The 18,274-nt window shown below is 41.6% G+C and overlaps 2 protein-coding genes and 2 pseudogenes across 4 annotated transcripts; 2 read left to right on the plus strand and 2 right to left on the minus strand.

Annotated features, from left to right (window-relative positions):
• The first annotated feature begins 257 nt into the window (after positions 1–257).
• Positions 258–786, plus strand: LOC141408489 (cytochrome c, somatic pseudogene; annotated as a pseudogene).
• Positions 787–3,110: 2,324 nt separating this feature from the next.
• Positions 3,111–4,557, minus strand: LOC102132697 (probable ribosome biogenesis protein RLP24 pseudogene; annotated as a pseudogene).
• Positions 4,558–8,545: 3,988 nt separating this feature from the next.
• LIPT2 (lipoyl(octanoyl) transferase 2) lies at positions 8,546–11,705 on the minus strand. 2 transcript variants are annotated; one of them, XM_005579077.4, is made up of 2 exons: positions 11,221–11,705; positions 8,546–10,339 (listed from the first exon to the last, which is right to left on the minus strand). In XM_005579077.4, the coding sequence occupies exons 1-2, from the start codon at positions 11,684–11,686 to the stop codon at positions 10,110–10,112; spliced, it is 696 nt and encodes a 231-aa protein (XP_005579134.1). In that variant the 5' UTR covers positions 11,687–11,705; the 3' UTR covers positions 8,546–10,109. The 2 variants fall into 2 exon arrangements, with proteins under 2 accessions (XP_005579134.1, XP_045227257.1); XM_045371322.2 differs by having other exon boundaries at positions 11,183–11,705.
• LOC107127393 (uncharacterized) lies at positions 11,356–16,302 on the plus strand. 2 transcript variants are annotated; one of them, XM_015435485.3, is made up of 2 exons: positions 11,356–11,954; positions 14,263–16,302. In XM_015435485.3, the coding sequence occupies exon 2, from the start codon at positions 14,643–14,645 to the stop codon at positions 15,702–15,704; it is 1,062 nt and encodes a 353-aa protein (XP_015290971.1). In that variant the 5' UTR covers positions 11,356–11,954; positions 14,263–14,642; the 3' UTR covers positions 15,705–16,302. The 2 variants fall into 2 exon arrangements, with proteins under 2 accessions (XP_015290971.1, XP_015290972.1); XM_015435486.3 differs by having other exon boundaries at positions 11,356–11,789.
• The last annotated feature ends 1,972 nt before the right edge of the window (positions 16,303–18,274 follow it).

Raw genomic sequence — 18,274 nt, forward strand, 5'->3', positions numbered from 1 at the left:
CGCCTATAATCCCAGCACTTCGGGAGGCCGAGGCAGGCGGATCACGAGGTCAGGAGATCAAGACCATCCTGGCTAACATTGTGAAACCACGTCTCTACTAAAAATACAAAAAATTAGCCGGACATGCTGGCGGGCGCCTGTAGTCCCAGCTACTCGGGAGGCTGAGGCAGGAGATTGGCTCAGTGAACCCGGGAGGCGGAGCTTGCAGTGAGTCGAGATCGGGCCACTGAACTCCAGCCTGGCGACAGAAGACAGAGACTCCATCTCAAAAAAAAAAAAAGAAAAAAAAAAGAAAGAAAAAAAGATCATACAGAGCGGTACATCCAGCTTCCGAGTGGGAACGTTCCTAGCGCCAGCGACAAAAGAGAGAATTAAATATGGGTAATATTGAGAAAGGCAAGAGGATTTGTATTGAGAAGTGTGCCCAGTGCTACACCATGGAAAACAAAGGCAAGGACAAAACTGGGCCTAATCTCCACCTGCCCAGGCCACTGGATTCTCTTACACAGATGCCAATAAGAACAAAGGCATCACCTGGGGAGAGGATACCCTGATGGAGCATTTGGAGAATTCCTAGAAGTACATCCCTGGAACAAAAATGATCTTTGCCCACATTAAGAAGAAGGCAGAAAGGGCAGACTTGATAGCTTATCTCAAAAAAGCTACCAATGAGTAATAATTGGCCACTGCCTTATTTATTACAAAACAGAAATGTCTGACTTTTTTATGTGTACCATAATTTGATAGCTCTCATACATCAGAATTCAGATCATGAATGATTGACAGAATATTTTGTTGGGCAGTCCTGATTTAAAACTAAACCCTGGGTTGTAGTTAAATGAATATGTTTAGTTTTTTGAATTTTAATAGTAATTGTGATTCAGTAAATGCTATCACTGTTTACCCCTTCTAAAGATATGATTAGACTTTGTTAGTAACGTTCAACTTTCCAGAGATGGTTAATGCTATCTTAAAACTTATTGGAGATTGGGCCAGGTGTGGTGGCTCACACCTGTAATCGCAGCACTTTGGGAGGCTGAGGTGGGCAGATCACTTGAGGTCAGGAGTTCAAGACCAGCCTGGCCAACATGGTGAAACCCCATCTCTACTAAAAATACAAAAATTAGCCGGGCATGGTGGCGCACGCTTGTAGTCCCAGCTACTCTACTCAGGAGGCTGAGGCAGAGGAATGGCTTGAACCCAGGAGGCAGAGGTTGCAGTGAGCCGAGATCACACCACTACACTCCAGCCTGGGCAACAGAGCAAGACTCCATCTCAAAAAAACAAAACAAAACTTATTGGAGATTCGTTTTATATTTAGATTAATATAACTGGATATGTGAATATATTTAAATACTGGGGAAATTCCTTCCCTGTCTCAGAACCAAGCAAGGTTTCACCTGTGTTTTGTGTTCGTCACTTCTTAAAGGCAAGGGTTGACGATAAGGTAGCAATGTATACTTTAAATTTTTGGCCTTAACTATGCCAATCTAATTTGAATTCCCTGTATCTAAAATGGTTCCTTTTACTTATTGAAAGGCATTTTAGTGTGGTTTATGTGTAATATCAAATAAAGATTAACACTTCTCACATTTTATAGATGATCTATAAGGTCAAATGCTTTAAAAATAGTAGCAAGTTAAACTTCACTCTTGAATTCTTTACAATCTAAGTCAGACTAAGTTGTAATTTAGGATTGTCTTTAAACAGCCATTCAAAAGCATAAAACTGTAGAACTCCCGTGTATTTGTGATTGGGAATGGTGCTTTTGCCAACTTAAAAGGATTAAAGTAGAGGAGATATATACAAATTTAAAAATTATGTATGATCATAAGACTTAATTAAAAACAAAATCAAAGATGATGAAAAAAGTATACAAAATTTTGTTCACATATTAGAAGTATATAAAAATATGTCTGCTCATGATCAAATACTGAAAACACACATAAGTGAAAAGGATTGTGTTAGGTGGGAGTACAAGTATTTTTTAACTTTACAGATATTATAAAGTGGTTTGATAATATGTACAGTAAGTGACAATTTGGTAAAAAAAAAAATCAGATTTCGATTACAAAAATCTGGTTTCCATGGGAGTTTTCAGAGAGATAATTTTTAAAAATCAGTTAATAAATCATTTATTTGTAAATCAGCACGTGTACTATAAAGAACCTAAGACTTTAGACAATTTTAATAACCCATAAGCATGTTGTTTCCATTTGCAGACTTAAATTTTGTATAAATAGCAGTCATTGCATATATACATCTTAAGTGTACTTTGTTTATAATCACATTTATGCTACCGATAGTCTTCAGAAAAACACAGATTCTACTTGGTTCTAGCTGAAGTATTATGAACTCCAAATAATGCTTTGAGGACCTCCAAAGGTAAAGTACTAATCCCTTTAGCCATTTACTGAGAGAGAGAGAGAGAGAGAGAGAGAGAGAGTTTTGAAGCATCAATGTAACAATGTACCATTTGTAAAGCTGCTGTGCAAAATTACCCCTCAGTCCTATTCTAAGCTTACAGCTCAGTTGATTTTATTGTCCTCTAAGTATATACAATTCACATATGGGACAAAAACACTAAATCAAGATGGTTATTTTCACTATTTTGCTTAAGATTCATATTTAAATATAAATCAAGAAGTTAACCTACAGTTTGAGAGATACTTTTTACATTAGAAATGTTTTTTAAAAAGTTAAACTGAGGCCTGGCGCGGTGGCTCAAGCCTGTAATCCCAGCACTTTGGGAGGCCGAGACGGGTGGATCACGAGGTCAGGAGATCGAGACCATCCTGGCTAACACGGTGAAACCCCGTCTCTACTAAAAAATACAAAAAACTAGCCGGGCGATGTGGCGGACGCCTGTAGTCCCAGCTACTCGGGAGGCTGAGGCAGGAGAATGGAGTGAACCCGGGAGGCGGAGCTTGCAGTGAGCTGAGATCCGGCCACTGCACTCCAGCCTGGGCGACAGAGCGAGACTCCGTCTCAAAAAAAAAAAAAAAAAAAAAAAAAAAAGTTAAACTGAAACATAATTGTAAATATTTATGGCATATGTACTGTTTCACATACAATGTGTATCAATCAAATCAGTGTAATTAGCACACCCATCAACTCAAACATTTATCATTTGTAGCAAGAACATTCAATGCATTAACTATTGTCACCCTACTGTGCAATAGGACATCTGAACGTATTCCTCCTAATTTAACTTTGTACCCATTAAAAGTGGTTTTGCGTGCAAATTACAGACATATGTTCTACCCATACATTGTTTTCCAAAATTATTGTATGGCTTTTTAAAAGAAAACCACACAACAAATTTTAAAAGGCACTGAGATAACATCTGCTTCTAGATCATTGCTAGGCTCAAAAAAAAAAAAAAGTCTGTTCTACCAGGAATCACAAGTTAGAACTGAGTATTGCCAAAGCAGAAATTATATAGTGTCAGTCATTTCAGGCAAATGCTATTCGGCTTTCATCCCCAACTATCTGTCAGAACAATTAAAACAGGTCAAAACAGTCCAGCATAATAGGCTTCATTATATAAGGCCATTTTGTTCTAAGATGCTAATAAACCAAAATAAGAAATATTAAAATCAAAATAAAAGATACCATTTGAGCTATTCTCATACAAACTGTTGATTCCTTATATCCTCCCTTCTATAACAATAAAGGGCATATTTTACTGCAAAGAAAATTTTACTTTATATATATCACTGGCCATAAATTTTTGAATGTCATTAATTACAGAAATGTTGCCTAGTACCATTAACCAAATAGCATAACCATTTTATGTCCACATTTCATTTCTGTATTTACAAACATATCTATCGGTAAAGACTTAACAATGAGATGCAATCTAACATCCATATTATCTGATGTTTTGTAGACAGCAATGTAGATGATTTTTAATCACCTTTCATTTGAGTGATCTTATACAAAAAATAAGTCAATAATTTAGAGTTTCTAAGTCTCCAAAGGAGATTTTCGAATGTAAATCTATAAATGGTTATAGACAATGAGATTTTTAGGAAGCCTCTTTCATGTCTGCATCCTGTTGTAACGGTTGTAACATCTTTTCTTCCAGCTGCTTTCCTTTGCCTGAAAGAGGGGTCAAGATGAGATGAGTTTTGCCTGACTTCTTTGATGTCCTGAGCTTTCTATAGTCCTTTATTTTTCTTCAATTTGTTCATTATAAATTTAGGTTGGCATTTGTTTGATCTTTCCAACTGTCTTCATTGCATCAGTAGTTCTATTTCATAGTTCTTGCTGGTATTTGACAGGCTCATTTCTGTATTTTTCAAATTCAAATGAATTATCCACTGTAAGCTCATTATTATCCGTTGCTTTACAGAATGCTTTAGTCCAATTTTTGAGAATTGCACTTCTTTTAAAGTTTTTATGCCATTTGTATTTATACAATCTGAACACCTTGCAACAGCTGCAGATGAACATCATGATGTGGTCAGGGTAGATGGGCCCCAAGTTTTGTCTTATGGGTAAATGGTGGCTATTTTCACAGATAACATCATTAGTCCCATCCCTTACTACGATTTATACAAAAGAGGCTGGAGAATGAGTACATTTTTACAGCCAGGTGTGGTGGCTCACACCTGTAATCCTACTTAGCACTTCGGGAGGCCGAGACAGGAGGATCTCTTGAGCCCAGGAGTTCGAGACCAGCCTGGACAACATAAGGAGACACTGTCAAAGAGCGATTTTTACACAAAGCGAGGTGCCTGATACCTGGTCATGCTGCCAGAGCTGGCTCTGTTCAGTTTCCTGCCAGCCTCAGGGGGGAACGAGACACTGGACTAGTAACTGCAGTTGGTCACGTCCTCACCCTCAGCACTCATTCACCAGACTCTGGACAATCTGTTTATTTTGAGGAAAAGACTCTGAACAAACAAGAAGAGGCTTTTTCAAAGGAGGAAAGTCAGGGTGTTAAATATCCTCCTTCATATGCTCAGCTTCCTTCCTTAAGGAAGGGCCCCAGTGGGAAACCAGAGGTGGGATCTGTCCAAGCAGGAAGGAGAGCCAGGAACCCACAGCAGTAGCCTGACCTGATGCCACAGCTAGACCTCAGCCTAACTCTGGCCTCCTGTTCTATATCCTCCCGCTTTGCCTACCCACTCACCACCTGTTACTGGGGGCTCCTCCTGCAGGCCTGCCTCACTCACCCTTCAAAGCCCGCACTGGCAGCCCAGACTCACCTTGCCCTTATCAACAGCATGACCTCTCTCACAAGGCACTTGACCTCTCGGAGCCTTGGTTTTCTCATCCATAAAATAACCTTGCCTATCTTGTTGGGTTGCCGGAGAAAGAGACTGCCAGAGGATGAGACAGTCACGTTGTCCCATTCTGTGCCCCTGCACCACTTATTCTCTACTTCTCAGTCTACTTGGCCTACTCCTCCTTGCCAGCCCGTGCCTCACACAGCCTGTGTCTCACACTTAACAGTCCTCTGCTCTCCTCTCTTAGAGCTTCTACACCTAAACCTTCACTCATCCCACTCATTCTCCAGACCCAACTGCCTCTTGGCTCTCTCTGCTTGCCTCTCCCATGAGTATCTCAAACTTGATTTATCAAAAACTGAATTCATCACCTTTCTCTCCAAACTTGGTCCTTATCTGGTGTTCTCCAACCCAGCAGTATCTTTAGCATCCACCCACCCAGCTGCTCAAGCAAGAAACTTTGATTCTACCCCAACATTCATGGATAGCAGCCGCAGTGGCGGAAGCAGCAGCAGCCATGTTCCACCATGTGGCCTGGGAAATAGAGAAAGCTGAACTGAAGCAAGACAAAATGAAGCAAACACATGCCACAAAACATGACAGAGAGTGGGAGGGAAAACACTACCTGAGTTCCTAAAGGGCTTCACACTCCCGTTCTCTTCTTCAGCTGCTGCCTTACTCTTGGATTCTATGAGACTCTAGTACCTTTTCCAATAACCCCCACCCTTGTTATTTTTTTGGCTCATGTTAGAATTGGCTTTCTACACTTACAAATTTAAGAGTTCTGATTAATATAAACAATTACGTTAGTTATAGCAGGCTAGGTTGTGCTGTGACATATATGTGACTGAACTCCAATGCATGTCCATCATCAGCAGGGGGCTCTGATCATTGCAGTCCCTCAGGAAGCAGCCACCATCTTCAACGTTGTTGGTCACTGTTCCAGAGGGAAACTCTGAAAGGCCTGGCACCAGCTAGTCAATGCTCCAGCTCAGAAGTGACATGCCACCTCCATTCATAAATTAACCAGAAGAATTTGACCTTGCCCCTACTCACCCACGTGGGGGCCACAAAGCACAATCCTGCCATGTGTTTAGAAAGCAGAGAGCCAGAAATATTTGGTGAAGATTAAAAACTATCATACATTTTCTGCTGTCTATACTGTGCCAGGCCCTGAGCCAGGGGCCAGGGACACAGGAATGAGTAAGTCATGGCCCTTTCTTAAAGGGCTCCCCATGACTGTGGTGTAAAACCAATACTATGATGGGTCCACCGAGACTCTGCTGTGTCTCAGAACAAGGAAATGTCTAGATTAGGGGTCACCAACTCAAATGCCTACAGGGGCCAGAAAGCTAATGTCAACAAGTGGGGAAGGGAGGAGAGGTGCTGCAGCCAACTGGAAATTGCAATTTTAAAAACATACCTGCTTCTGGCTGGGCATGGTGGCTCACGCCTGTGATCCCAGCACTTTGGGAGGCTGAGGCAGGTGGATCACTTGAGGCCAGGAGTTCAAGACCAGCCTGGCCAACATGGTGAAACCCCATCTCTACTAAAAATACAAAAATTAGCTGGGCATGGTGGCAGATGCCTGTAATCCCAGCTACTTGAGAGGCTGAGGCAGGAGAATCGCTTGAACCCAGGGCAAGAGAGTGAGACTCCATCACACACACACACACAAAACAACAACAACAAAAAACATACCTGCTTCCAATTGTCAGGCCGATGGCCCAGTGTTTCCAGATCTCTCCAATTTTCATGAGAAGCCAGAAAACCAAATTTTTACATGACAATTTCCCATTTTTTAAATGTTGGCAATTACTAAACTTAACCAGATACATACACACATATATAAAATCCTGTAAGCCAAAAAGAACACGTCTGCAGGCCAGCACCATGAGGGCCAGTTTGTGTTCCCCAAGTCCAGCACAGGAAGCAACAGTTTCCTGTACTCTGTGCTGGTCTGTCCACACCAAGACTGCTGTGCTCAGCCGTGAGTGCTGCACCTAATGGGACACACATGAGCTGGGGCTGGTGCACAGACAGATGGGCAGGCTGGGAGAAGAGTTTAAACAGTTCAATTCCCCTTAATCGATATGTTCAAATAGCCTTCTGTATGTCAAGCCCAGTGCTACGTGCTGGAGATGCAGAAGGAAACAAGGCAGAAGCAGCTCTACTCCTGCGGAGCCTATTGCCTTGAGGGGAACTCAAAGGATCTGGGGATAATTTCCCTGGAGAAGGCTCATGGAGGACAGACGGTGATAATAATAATGTTAAGATTTACTGAAGTTTTACTCTGGGCCAACATTACCCTCAATGCTTTACCTATAATTATGTCATCTAATTCTTACCACCATCCTTGTTTCATGTAATGAAACTGAGGTTCAGGAAGGTCAAGCAAATCAGCCACTACAACTGTGTACAGATTCTCTATGGTCCAGAAGAATGGAACAGGCTGTCAAATGAGAGCGTGTACTTAAGAGGCTAACACAGTATGACTGTATGTGGCACTATACGTAAGTGCTGAGCACATGTCTATTTCTTTTCCAGTCTCTGGAAGCATTCAAGAACAAGTTGTATGGTCATTTGTTAGGGCTGCTAGAGAGGGAGGCTGAGTATCAGATAGGTAGAAACACTGTGCATGGCCTTCCATCTATGAGAACCTAACTCCACTTTTCCTGGAATAATTATTTTCCTTTTCGGCAATAATAACTCAAAGTAATTAACTCCTCACTCCCACACCCCTACAACAGCAGCAGTGGCCCTGTGGATGGGAAACTAAGGCCCAGGAAGAATATGGACCAAATTACAGGTGATAAACCATCAATCAACTAATATTGATGGAATGTCCATGACACTTAAACCTTCTTGTTCCAAGCTCTAAATCAGTGTGCACAGCAGGAAAAGAGCATGAGAAAGGGGCTTATACCTAAGACTCAGTGCCGGCTTTGGCATTAATTTACTTTGACTTTGAGGTTTTTCCTAATTCTTGTTTTCATCTCTTTACAACGAGGGGGTAGGAATAAACCTCTAAAGTCCTTTTCAGCTTGAATAATTGATATAAATTATTTGCATTAAAAAAAATCAGACCTCAGATGTAGGAGGATTTACCTTTCTTCCTAGAAGCCAGTGAGACCACAGAACCTTGGGAACTCAAAGGGACTTTACATGTGAGAATGGTCGGTCTAAGGCACCATCATCATGTGCCCAATGAGCACTTTTAAAATGTGGCTAGTCCAAAATGAGGTGTGCTATAAGTGTAAAATACACACTATATTTTGAAGACTCAGTATGAGAAAAGGAACGTGAAATATCTCAAGAAAACATTTATATTGCTTTATATTGATATTTTTGCATATTGGGTTAATTAAAATACTAAAATTAACATCATAGGCCAGGCATAGTGGCTCATACCTGTAATCCCAGCACTTTGTGAGGCTGAGGCAGAAGGATCCCTTGAGCCCAGGAGTTTGAGACCAGCTTGGGCAACATAGTGAGGCCTCATTTCTTAAAAAAAAAAAAAAAAATTAACATCACTCATTTCTTTTACCTTTTTAACATGGATCCTATAAAATGTCAAATTACAATGTGGCTTGCATTGTATTTCTGTTGAACAGCACTGGTTTAAGGAGAAACTGAAGACCAGAGAGTGAACGACTTTTCCACAGAGCCAGAACTGGAACCAGCGTCCCCTGACTTCTCATTCAAGGCTGTTTCCACTCTTAATAGGCTTGGTAGGCATTCTTCAAGATGGCCCCTAATAATCCTCACCTCTTGTTGCCCTAGTGAAGTCCCTTCCACACTGAACAGGGCTCATCTGTTAGAAGACTACAGAAATGCCTGTATGATTTCCGAGGCTGGGTCATGAAAAACATTGTGGCTTCCAGATTGTCTCTCTTTGGCATGACTTGCTCTAGGGGAAGCCAGTTGCCCTGTCATGAGAACTATCAAGCAGCCCTATAGAGAGGTCCACATGGTGAGGAACTGAGGCCTCTTGTCAACAACCACAACCAACCAGGCAAGCAAGTGCACCATATGGGGTGCCAATCCTAGAGCCCAGCCAAGTCTTTGAATAACTGCAGCTGACATCATAACTGCAAGTTCGTGGGAGACACCAACCTACAAACACCCAGCTAAGCTTCCCCCAAATTCCTGACCCACAAACGATAATTAATGTTTACTGTTAAGTCACTAAGTTTTGATGATTTGTTACACAGCAACAGATAATATGCAGCCTTACAAACTTACAGGTCTCATATAAAAAAACTCACTTCTACCTTTGGCATTTGTACAGTGTGAGAAATTATTCTTGTTCTTTCTCCAGTCTTTGGCCTAGCTCAGGGTAACCCAACTAAAAACTGCTAAATTATCAAACTTGGGGAATCAAACCCAGGAAGGTAAGATTCCATTTTATTCTTTGAAGGTTCTTCCCTTTTCCCTTTATTGCAGAAAGAACCCAGGTCTCTTGAGAATAAAACACCACATCATATCACCTTCACCTGTGCCATTCAGAGATTTGATTTCCACAAAATTGAGGGAACTAGAGCCCAGAATTGCTCAGTTAGACACAGTATTGAGGAAGTAACAATAGAGAAATGACAATCTATGACATCTGAATTTCTCTAAGCTGAGACACTGCTGTCAATAGTAGTGCTGTTTTATACAGCATGTGTTGCTTTTCAGTGTTGTCACATTTAGATATAAATAAAACAGGATACATATGAAAACAGTGGCTCAGAGCTCATGGTATGTCCTTAGTTTCATGATCAGTGAATGATACGCCAGGTCTAAAATCTGTGTTTCAGTAGGTGACTCAAGTCAGGCTTCGTGCTTCCCAAGGCACGAGCATCCTCGCTGTTATAATATGAGTACTCTTCAGTTGGGGCTGTCCTCTGAGATCAGTGTGCACTTGTAGATCTCCTTAAAGGCCACAAGGAAAGGTGGCATTACTTCATCCACGGTGACGTGTCTCTGGAGCTCCTTACTCAAGGAAGTGACGCCTGTCCCAACCAGTCCACAGGGCACAATGTGCTCAAACCACGTGAGGTCCGTAGAGCAGTTGAGAGCCAGGCCGTGGGACGTGATGTGCCTTCCACAGCGGACTCCTGCAAGGCAAGTCAAAGGGTCTTAGAGTAGATACCCTCCACTCTCCAGGCTTCGGGGTCCCTCTCAGGGGGATGAGAGAACTGGACTAGATCACTAGTTTTCAAATTTTGTTTCTGGAGAAACAAGGAATTGTGCACAGATAGGAAAAGGAAACAAATGAAAGGAAGGGGTGCGTGGCTTCAAGCCAGCTGCACTCATCATGAGGATTCCAGGAAATGTCTTTTAACAGATTCCAATACTTAAAAAAAAAAAAAGTTTGGGGACCGGCGCAGTAGCTAACGCCTGTAATCCCAGCACTTTGGGAGGCCGAGGCGCGCGGATCACGAGGTCATGAGATCGAGACCATCCTGGCCAACACAGTGAAACCCCATCTCTACTAAAAATACAAAAAATTAGCCGGGCTGGTGGTGGGCGCCTGTAGTCCCAGTTACTCGGGAGACTGATGCAGGAGAATGGCGTGAACCCGGGAGGCGGAGCTTGCAGTGAGCCGAGGTTGCGTCACTGCACTCCAGCCTGGGAGACACAGCGAGACTCCGTCTTAAAAAAAAAAAAAGTTTGAAAATTAGCACCCTTATTGCCATGACATTGTGATTGGCTGGAAGTAACCTGGCAATCCACTTCTCCTGTCTCTCCATTCACAGAAATGCGTGTTCGACTAGATGATGTAACGTGCCTTCTGCTTCTGAATATATGGTATCCGGGAAAGGTCTTAAAAACTCAAACGCAGCGGGTAGCTGCGATTCAAGGCCCGCGCTAGATACGCCTCCTCCCGGCCCGAGTTCTACCCTCACCTCCATTGGTCCAGCCCCGTCAGACCCCGCCCCCAGGCCTCAAGCTCCGACCCCGGCTCTCAGGTCCCGCCCTGCGCCGCGGCGCTCACCGATCGCGCAGATCTTGCGATCGTCCAGCCAGACGCCGGTGTAGGGCGGGGACCGCGCGCGGGCGTCCTGCAGGCCCTGGAGCTCGCACAGGCGCACGGCGCACGCCTCCAGCGCCGCTACGTGCATGCGCAAGCGCAGACCGAGACGCCGCAGGTCGAGTACCGGGTGGCAAAGCAGCTGGCCCGGGCCGTGGAAGGTGGCCAGGCCACCGCGGCCTGTGACGCGCACCTCGGCGCCCAAGGCCCGTAGCCGCGCAGTTTCCTCGGGCGTCAGGCCGCCGCGCAGCCCGGCCGTGTACACGGGCCCCGCGGGCTCGCAGAGCAGGAGCGCGCCCGCCTCAGTCCCCGACGAGGCTTCAGTGCCTGGCTCGGCCTGTAGCCGCCGCAGCCAGCGGTCCTGCAGCCCCAGCAGCTCGGCGTACGGTACCCGACCCAGGCGCAACAGCCGAACCGCGGGTTGCCGCATCGTGCCCACCGCTGCGTCCGCGGGACCCCGCCCTCTCCCTGGGCCTGGGGGCGTGGTATGAGGGGCGGGGACTCAGGGGCACGCCCCAAGCCGCGGCTCCCAGGTGCGTGTTAAAAGCTGGAGGGGGGAATGTGTGATTCCAGGACCCAGCGCAGGCCGGCCTCCTCGGTTCATTCAACAACCAGTATTTAGTGCCTGCTATGTTCTGCAGGACCTGCCCTAGGCGCTTGATACAGCGGTGCATAGCGTATGAGAAAGCTCTGTCCTGGTAAGCTTACATTCTTACAGCAGACAATAAGTATTTAAGTATTAAGTAAATAAAGTTATTTCACGTCTAAGGTGTTAAGTGCTATGAAAAGAAAAATAAAACGGTAACATGGTATGTCCTGGGTTGAGCCCCTGGGGGGTCGCAAGAGGGAGATTAGCTTGCCTACAAGGTTATTGGTGGGGATAGGGAGAACTTAAAGATCAGCACCTGTAAGAAAGTGAAGGAAAGAGGAATTTGTAGGCAGAGCGAGAAGTTGGCCTGCAAAACGGTTTCAGCAGAGGCCTTTACCAATCCCAAGGGATGCTTGGAGCCTAGGATGACCCTTCAGAGTAGTTCCACATTAAAGCAAGGGGGCCAGAAACTCATATCCTTGCATTGACCAGTCATGGATACAGGCTACACTTGTAGAGGCGCTGTGATTTTTTGTTTGTTTGTTTGTTGTTTTTGGCAAGACTGCTTCCCTTGATGGAGGGGGGCCCCCAGAGAAGGACTCAGTTGTGAATCATCAGCAACCAACTCCAGAAGCTGAGGGAATGACTGTCTAGGTGTCTGAAAAACATTTCATAAACATAGACATAAAGATCCTAAGCAAATATTAGCAAATCAAATCCAGCAATTTATAAAAGGATTAATACATCATGGTGAAGTAGGGTTTATCCCAGGAATGCAAGGTTGGTTTTGCATTCTGAAATCAAACAACGTAATTTACGTTAGAAGAGAAAAGCCTTCATTGGAAGAAATAATAATAACTTTTTTAAAATAAAAGCTATGATTATGTTCAATACATACAGATAAATCTGTTGGCAAAAATAAACACCTCTTCTGACCAAAAGACTCAGCAAACTAGGAATAGAAGAGAAATTTTCCAGTCTGATGAAGGGTTCAAATTATCAGGGTTTGGACAAGAGAAATCACATATGTACTATTTTAATCAGATGTTTTATTTGAGAAAATTGGAGACTCATATGCAGTTGTAAGCAATAATACGGACAGATTATGTGTATCCTTTACCCAGCTTTCCCCAATGGAAACACCTTGCAAAACTGTAGTACAATATCACAACCAGGATACTGACATTGATACAGTCAAGATGCAGAATATTTTCATCACCACAAGGATCCCTCATGTTGCTGTTTGTAGTTACACTGCTTGTTAATTCCTGGCGAATGTCTGTGTTGTATAGATGGATGGAATCATACAGTATGCAACCTTTTAGAATTTTTTTTTCACTCAGCATAATTCTCTGGAGACTTATCCAAGTTGTTGCATGTATCAATAGTTCATTTCTTTTTATTGATGAGTAGTAGTCCATAGTATGAATGTACCGCAGTTTAGCCGTTCACTCACTGAAGAGCACCTGGGTTGTTTCCAGTTTTCAGATATTCTGAGTAAAGGTACTGTAGACATTTGTGTACAGGTTTTTGTACGAACTTAAGTTTTCACTTCTCCAGAATAAATATCCAGGAGTGCAGTTGCTGGGTTGCATGGTAGTTACATGTTTTGTTTTTTAAGAAACTGTCAAAATGCTTTCCAGAGCGGCTGTACCATTTTACATACCCACCACCAGTGTATGAATGATCCAGTTTCTCTGCATCCTCACGAGCATTAGCTTTTATTTTAGCCATTCTAATAGGTGTGTGGTGGTGTCTTGTGGTTTTAATTTGTATTTTCCTATTGACTAACGATGTAAGACATCTTTTCATGTGCTTATTTACCATGTGTATATTCCCTTCAATGAAATGTCTGTTCATGTCTTTTGCCCATTTTCTGATTAATTGTTTTTTGTACTGTTGAGTTTTTAGATATCTTTATACATTCTAGATATTAGCCCTTTGTCGAATATGTGCTTTGTAAATAGTTTCTCACAGTGCATGGCTTGTATTTTCATCCTCTTAACTGTATCCTTTGCAGAGCAAAAGTTTGTCATTGTGATAAGGTCCAGTTTATCCACTTTTCCTTTTATTGATGCTTTTGGTTTAATAACTCTTTGCCCAGCCCTAGATCCTGAAGACCTTCTACTGTCTATTTTTTAAAAGATTTTTTTATTTTACATTTAAGTCTATGATACATTTTGAGTTATTTTTTAAAATAGGTGTAAAACTTTGGTTGCTGTTGCTGTTGTTCTTCTTTTGTTTGTTTGCATATGCATGTTACATTACACCAACACCATTTGTTCAAAAGGCTATGTTTCCTCCGTTGAATTGCTTTTATGCTTTGTCAAAACCAGTGGCACATATTTGTGTGATCCTATTTCCAGTTTCTGTATTCTGTTCCATTGATCTATGTGTTTATTCCTCTACCAATACAGGTTGAGCATCCATAATCTAAAAATCTGAAATCTGAAATGCTCCAAAATCCTAAACTTTTTGAGTACTGACATTACACCACCAGTGGAAAATTTCATACCTGAACTCACGTGAGTTGCAGTGAAAACACAGGTGCACAACACACAGTTCATGCAACATCCCCAAGGGGAAAAGACCCTCCCAGCTCTTTTCTGCTGCAGTTTTTCTGCTCACACCTGGAATTACCCATCCCCACAAAGGGTAATTAAATGGCCTGTGTGCAGGCTGGACACACCAACAACACGTTTCCCAAAATGCCCCATATGGGGCCAAGACCTATGTGCATTACTCACTGCATTTTTTTGCTTATTCTCTGCTGTGTGGTGTAAATATATTGTTGAAAATGTCAAAAATATCTGAAGATACCCCTGTGAATATCAGTGATAAGAAAAAGAGGAAGCATTTATGTTTATCTATAGCACAGAAAGTCAAGTTGTTGGAGAAACTGGACAGTGGTGTAAGTGTGAAACATCTTACAGAAGAGTATGGTGTTGGAATGACCACCATATATGACCTGAAGAAACAGAAGGATAAACTATTGAAGTTTTATGCTGAAAGTGATGAGCAGATACTATTGAAAAATAGAAAAACACTTCATAAAGCTAAAAATGAAGATCTTGATCGTGTATTGAAAGAGTGGATCCGTCAGCGTCTCAGTGAACACATGCCACTTAATGGTGTGCTGATCATGAAACAAGCAAAGATCTATCACAATGAACTAAAAATTGAGGGGAACTGTGAATATTCAACAGGCTGGTTGCAGAAATTTAAGAAGAGACATGGCATTAAATTTTTAAAGATTTGTGGCAATAAAGCATCTGCTGGTCGTGAAGCAGCAGAGAAGTTTACTGGCAAGTTCAGTAATGATGATGAACAAGATGGTAACTTGGAAGGATTCTATATGTCAAGTGAGAAAAAAATAATGTCTGACCTCCTTACGTATACAAAAAATATACATCCAGAGACTGTCAGTAAGCTGGAAGAAGAGGATATCAAAGATGTTTTTAACAGTAATAACGAGGTTCCAGTTGTTCATTCATTGTCCAATGGTGAAGTAACAAAAATGGTTCTGAATCAAGGTGATCATGATAGTAATGATAATGAAGATGATGTTAATACTGCAGAAAAAGTGCCTATAGATGACATGGTAAAAATGTGTGATGGGCTTATTAAAGGACTAGAGCAGCATGCATTCATAACAGAACAAGAAATCATGTCAGTTTATAAAATCAAAGAGAGACTTCTAAGACAAAAAGCGTCATTAATGAGGCAGATGACTCTGAAAGAAACATTTAAAAAAGCCATCCAGAGGAATGCTTCTTCCTCTCTACAGAACCCACTTCTTGGTCCCTCAACTGCTTCTGATGCTTCTTCTCACCTAAAAATAAAATACAGTGTACAGTAACCTCTTAAAGCATAGCATCATACTTGGAAACTGAAAGCCTACTGTTATTTGTTATTGTTGCTTAACAGCTGATACAGGTATTCTGGTGACACTACTGTGCTGGCTCACTTAACCTGAATACACTATTTTTTTCATTGTATTACTGGTATGTCATATTTTTTACTGTTAAGTACTTATGTGTGAATAAGTGTTAGAAAATGATTGCTTATTGGTAGCGTATAAATTCAGAATCAGGAATGATGGTGATGCCAAACAATCACAGATCGTCCACATGGGTGGTGGAGATGTTAACACCTTTGCTTTCTGATGGTTCAGTGTATCCACACTTTGTTTCATGCCAAAATTATTTAAATTATTGTATAAAATTACCTTCAGGCTATGTGTATAAAGTGTATATGAAACATAAATGAACTTTGTGTTTAAACTTGGATCTTATCCTCAAGCTATCTCATTGTGCATGTATAAATATTTCAAACTAAAAAAAAAAATCTAAAATCTGAAACACTTCTGGTCCCAAGCATTTCAGATAAGGGATATTCAACCTGCACTGCAGTCTTGATTGCTGTAACTATATAATAAATCTTGAAATCAGGTAGCATGATTGATTCCACTTTATTTTTTCCTCAAAATGGTTTTAGTTATTCTAGTTCCTTTGCCTTTCCATACAAATTTTAGAGCAATATGTATGTCTAAAAAATACTGTTGGAGCCGGGCACAGTGGCTCATGCCTGTAATCCTAGCACTTTAGGAGGCTGAGGCAGGTGAATCACAAGGTCAGGAGATCGAGACCATCCTGGCTAACATGGTGAAACCCCATCTCTACTAAAAATACAAAAACAAAGTTAGGCGGGCGCCTGTAGTCCCAGCTACTTTGGAGGCTGAGGTGGGAGAATGGTGTGAACCCAGGAGGTGGAGCTTGCAGTGAGCCAAGATTGCGCCACTGCACTCCAGCCTGTGCGACAGAGCGAGACTCCATCTCAAAAAAAAAAAACAAAAACAAAAAACTGTTGGTAGATCTGGATTGGTGGCCACATAAAAATCTTTTTGGGATTTTTATAGGAATTGCATTAAAGTTTGTTATCAACTTGGGGAGAATTGACATATTTGCTACATTGGGTCTTCCAGTCCATGAACACAATATCTCTCACCATTTATCTAGATCTTCTTTGACTTGTTTCATCAACAGTTTGTAGCTTTCAGCATACAAATCCTATGTGTGTTTTGTTAGATTTATACCTAAGTATTTCACTCTTTTTTGAGTGATTGTAAATGGTATTTAAAATTTCTGTTTCCACTGCGAGTATATAGAAATGCAGTTGATTTTTGTGTATTTATCTTGGGTCCTACTTCTTTACTAAACTCACTTATTAGTCCTATGAGTTTTTTGTAGATTCTTTAGGATTTTCTATGGAGACCATCATGTCATCTGCAAATTGGGACAGTTCTATTTTCTTCCTTTCTGATATGTATGCCTGTAATCCCCCTTTTTTGCCTTATAGCACTGACTAAAACTTCAGTACTGTGTTGAATAAGAGTAGTAATAGCAGACATCCTTGCTTTGTTTCCAGTCTTGGAGGGAAAGCATTAAGTCTTTCACTATTAAATATAATGTTTGCTATAGGTTTTTGGTAGCTGCTTTTTATCAAGCTGAGGAAGTTCTCCTTTTACTGCAATTTTTCTCAGAGTTTTTATCATGAATGGTGTTGAAATTTGAGAAAACTTTTTCTGTACTGATAGAATCGTGTGATTTTTCTTTAGCCCGTTAATATGTACATTACATTGACTGTTTTTTTAATGTTGACTAGCGTTGCATAGCTGGAATAAACCCCAGCTGTATAAATCTTTTACTGCTTTCTTGCATTTGATTTGCGAATATTTCATTGAAGATTTTTTGCATCTAAGTTTATGAGGGTTATTGCCTGTAGTTTTCTTTCTTTTGTACTTCTTTGCCTGATTTGAGTAGAAGGGAAATACTAGCTTCATAAGATGAATTTTTAAATCTTCAACTTTTAAGTTCAGGGGTACATGTGCAAGATGTGCAGGTTTGTTACATAGGTAAACTTGTGCCATGGTGGTTTGCTGCACAGATCATTCCATAACCTAGTTATTAAGCCCAGTATCCATTAGCTATTCTTCCTTATGCTCTCTGTTTCCCCACCCCACCCCTGATAGGCCCTGGTGTGTGTTGTTCCCCCACCCCATGTGTCCATGTTCTCATCATTCAACTCCCACTTGTAAGTGAACATGGGGTGTTTGGTTTTCTGTTCCTGCATTAGTTTGCTGAGAATAATGACTTCCAGCTCCATCCATGTCCCTGCAAAGGACATGATCTTGTTCCTTTTTATTGCTGCATAGTATTCCATAATGTATATGTATCACATTTTCTTTATCGAGTCTATCATTGATGGGCATTTGGATTGATTCCATGTTTTTGCTATTGTGAATAGTGCAAATGAACATACATGTGCATGTATCGTTATAATAGAATGATTCATACTCCTTTGGGTACATACCCAGTAATGGGATTGCTGGGTCAAATGGTATTTCTGCCTCTAGGTCTTTGAAGAATC

The sequence above is a fragment of the Macaca fascicularis genome, chromosome 14, assembly GCF_037993035.2.
Source record: "Macaca fascicularis isolate 582-1 chromosome 14, T2T-MFA8v1.1".
Taxonomy (NCBI): domain Eukaryota; kingdom Metazoa; phylum Chordata; class Mammalia; order Primates; family Cercopithecidae; genus Macaca; species Macaca fascicularis.